At 67.8% G+C, this 3,925-nt stretch overlaps 1 protein-coding gene across 1 annotated transcript in view; it reads right to left on the bottom strand.

The window, feature by feature from the left end:
• The window catches only part of EMIHUDRAFT_198499 (hypothetical protein), a gene marked incomplete at both ends in the record, with an annotated part of 7,731 nt that extends 6,978 nt beyond the window's left edge, over positions 1–753 (bottom strand). The window contains 2 exons of the mRNA XM_005759549.1: positions 139–234; positions 514–753. Of these exons, the coding sequence (XP_005759606.1) occupies positions 139–234; positions 514–753 (336 nt within the window). The remainder of the gene's footprint in view (positions 1–138; positions 235–513) is intronic.
• Between the last annotated feature and the right edge of the window lie 3,172 nt (positions 754–3,925).

The raw sequence follows: 3,925 nt of genomic DNA, 5'->3' as shown, positions 1-3,925 counted from the left end.
GGGCGGGGGCGGGGGCGGGGAGGGGGAGAGGGTGGTGGGGGGAGAGTGGGGGGCGGTGAGGACGCCCGGGCGGAGATGGAGAGGCGGGGGGAGGGCGGCGGAGCAGACGGTGTGGGAGAGGAGCGGAGAGTCGCACACCTTTGTGTCCGTCTCGTCGGCCTCGCTCTTCGAGTGGGCCGCGGCGGTCTTGAGGCTCGTCTCGCTGCTCGTGGAGCCCGAGGCCTTGATCGGATCCTCGGAGACGCAGAGCTCGGTGAGCGGCGGCGGCGGCTCCGCGCACCACACAGGGGCGGCGCCGCCGCCGCACGTGACACCGACGGAGTTGGCGGTGGAGTCGGCGAGCGAGACGTCGCCAACGATGGCCGCGCCGGTGGTCTCGCCAAAGGAGGCGAGCTCGGCGTCGGCCGCGGCGCCGATGGGCTTTAGGGTGGTCGGGGCGGCGGCGCGTGAGTCGGCGCCGCTGAACTTGGAGAGATAGGCCGAGATGGAGAAGGTTGGATGGAAGGTGGCGACGTCCGGACGGGCACCGAACAGCGCCCCCCCACCCCCGAGGACGTCTTGGTGGAGCAGGAGCTCCGCGGCCTTGTCGGGTTTGCGCGAGGCAGACGCCGCGAGGGCGAGCGTCGGCGCGTCGGTCTCGAGCTTGATGCTGAAGTCGGTGCGGTTGCGCGTGTCGGTGAGTGCACCCCCGCGCCGCGGACGGGGGCGAGAGGCGGCGGTTGAGGGCGTCGCGAGAAGAGCGAAGGTGAGCATGACGGCGTGCAGCAGATGTACGCGGAGACAGATGCACGAAATTGAGATCGCAGAAAAAAAAGTATTATCCTGCCGGTGTCAGTAAGAGGCCCGCGCTTGCCCCCGTGCCGCCGGGTGCAACCTGTCCTATACGAGAGAGGAATCCCTGGGACCCTGTCGTGAGGGTGAACCCTGCCCAGCCCCCCTCCGTGTCGCGATGCGCTCCCCGCTCCCGTTCCCCTGTGTCCCTGATCGTCCTTACAAGATCCTGCTCGTGCAGGTGGGGACCCTGTCCTTCTCCCACCCCTCGTTTGGCGTGTACGTTGTATTTATTTATTTATTTATATCCTGTCGGTGTGGGGGCGCGGAGGGCTTGTTGGCGAGCCAAAATGGTGTTTTCCGAGGCGCTGCGCTAGGCTCAGAGCGAGTTCGCGCTGCGCTAGGCTCAGACGGCGAGTTCGCGCTGCGCTAGGCCCAGACGGCGAGGTAAGGTAAGGTAAGGTAAACTTCTCCACACACACGAGGTGGTGGGGCAAGGGGGGGCAACCCTCGCGTCTCCACGTCTAACGACAGGAGCCCCACGGCATTTAAAGTGCAAGGCCCGGTGCGCGTGGGTGGCGACGTTCGCGCTGCGCTAGGCTCACAGATGCGAGTGCGCTGCGATAGAAGAAAAAAACAGGGTCGAAACGACAACCGAAGGGAGGACTGTGTAGTGTAATCATGTGTCAAGAGGCTCAGAGCGAGTGCTGCCATGCTGCTGCTGCTGCTGCTGCTGCTGCTGCTGCGCTGCTGCTGCTGCTGGCCTGCTGCTGCTGCGTGGCGAGCGCCGTCGCCGAGGCGGGCCTCGGCGGAGAGCGCGACGATGCGGCCTTTTCCGCGACCCGCACAAAGAAGAGGCGCCCTCCGTCCGCCTCGACCTGCCACCGGCTCGCGTCGACCGACCCGGCCGCGGCGTGCCACAGACGTCCCCTACCGCCGCGCGCGCGCCTGCGGTGCGCGCCAGGGCGCCAGCCGCCACGCTGCAGGTGCAGCGCTCGGCGCTGCCGGCCCGCCGCGCGCCACCCGGTTGGAGGGCATGTGTTTGAGTATTTTACAACAAGAAAACACGCGCTCTCTCGCCGCACCGTCTCTCGGGTCTCTCCACTCTCGCGCGCTTGCTGGGTTGCTCTCACCTCTGGAGTGTGGAGACCTCTCTCTCGCCGCACCGTGCGGCTCCCGCACACACGCCACGGCTCACGCTCTCCAGTGATAACAGTGGCAGCGGCGCAGCGCGCGCGCGGCGCGCGCGACGGAGGGGCGGAGCAGCGACCGCTGGCGCGGTGTCGCTGCTCCGTCTGTCAGCCAGAGACGCGCGCTCTGCCGCTCCACGCCCGGCTGCTCCCTTGCCCCGTCACCCGCCGCGCCCTCGCCCGGCCGCCTCACCGCGCACGGAGCGCTCGGCTGCTCGCCGCCGCCGCCGCGCGTCCCGCGCCGCCACGCTTGCCCCCACCTTGCCTGACGCGCGAGGAGAGGTAGGAGGTGCTTGCCGCGGCCGGCGAGCACTCCCGCGCCTGCGGAGGGGCAAGGCCTGAGGGCGGGCGGGCGGGCGGGCGGGCGCGGGTGGATAAACGCTGCGCCGCCCCCGCACAAGCGACACTGGCCGCGGCTCGCCGCCACGCGCCGGCTCGGAAGAGGGGCTGTCGGCGGCGAAGCAGAGCGGCACGCCTCGGCGCTCGAGCCGCCGACAACCCCCCACCTCGACGTGACGGCCGTTCCCGGGGCCGGCCGGTGCGCGCCCGACCCACGCCCCCTCTCGCACCCCCCCGACCCCCCTGCGCGGCGCACCCGTCCGCTGTGCGCCGGCTCGAGCGCCTATTGCCAAATCGCGACGTTTGAGCGCAGCGCAGGCATCAGGAGCCGGCGGAATCTTGCCGGAATGTGGCCGTGCTCTGGGGAGGGGCTTCTCCTGCGGAGTCGTGCGTGCGCAGGGCTCCTCTTTGCTTTCTTACTATCATCTCGTTCGGCTAGTTCCATTTCACTCTGACACGCTAATCTTGAAAACGTCCAACGGAGCTCCGTGTTGCTCCCAGCGCCCTCCCCCGCGCTTCCTGCGGCCCTAGCCGATGATACTAGCATGGGAGGTCATCTGGCTACCGCGAGAGCGACCCAACTCGTCGACATCGTCCGACGATGGTGCCTCAAAGTCAGCCTTCGGAGGCTATCGTCGCGTCGAGCCGGCGGTGGCCGCGACATGTGGTTCCACCACCCCTCGTAGGCTTTGCCTCTGACCGCCACCGTTCCCAGGCTGCCTAATGGGATGGAAAGGAAGGCTGGGCGAGCGTATAGAAGCGTGCTCGACCTCGTCGTGGCAGCCTGCACGGCAGCGCTGGCAGGCGCGATGAGCGTCGTGCCACCTGACCCAAGACGGGTCGCAGGCGTCGTACCGAGCGCGTCGAGACCGTGTCCTGATGTGATCTGCACGGGTGAATCACGTCGGCGTCAAAAGGAGCGACGTGTGACCTGTCAGAGCTTGATCTCCAATCTCAGCGGCGTCGAGTCGTCTCCGGCGCGCAACAAATGTACCTCCCCAGGACGCGCAGAGGCAGCTGCGATTCGGGCTGGTGGCCGGAAGGGTCACACGTAGACTGCTAAGAGGGAGAGGAGGAGGCAGAGTCCCGAGGGTGGGCGACGGATAGCGCACCACACACCTCTCCTTAAAATCCCTGTGTGGTGGCGGCGTGCCGTCCTCCCATCCCTCCCTTGGGTTGTCTGTTTTCTTTCTTTCTTTCTTAGCAGACTGGCACGAACTAGCACCACAAAAGGCACAGCAAAAAGAGAAAGGGCTCGTCCACGACAGGGCCCGTCCGCAGAGCTTGGCGGCGCGGGCACCAGAGAAAGCGCGGCGAGCGGCCCTGCCAAGAAAAAGAATTCACAGCACGCTGCTCTCGTCAATGAGCGACGGCCGACCCTATCCCTGGCTGAGCCAGCAGTGGGAGGGCAGCTGGACTGAGGCGCGCTACCTCATCTACCAGCCTTTTGGCGGCCTGTGCAACCAGCTGGCGTGCCTCGAGTGTGCGGTGGCACTCGCCCGCGCGACTGGCCGCACGCTCGTGCTGCCTCGCTGGCGCGCCCAGTACGGCCAGCCGTGGCTCTCGGAGGGCTCCGACTACTTTGACCTCTCGCCGCTCTCCCGCATCGTGCGCTGCGCCACCCT

The sequence above is a fragment of the Emiliania huxleyi genome (genome assembly GCF_000372725.1).
Source record: "Emiliania huxleyi CCMP1516 unplaced genomic scaffold EMIHUscaffold_8, whole genome shotgun sequence".
In the NCBI taxonomy this organism is placed as follows: Eukaryota; Haptophyta; order Isochrysidales; family Noelaerhabdaceae; genus Emiliania; species Emiliania huxleyi.
The sequence above is the reverse complement of the archived record's forward strand: the minus strand, read 5'-3'. Positions and strand labels throughout refer to the sequence as shown.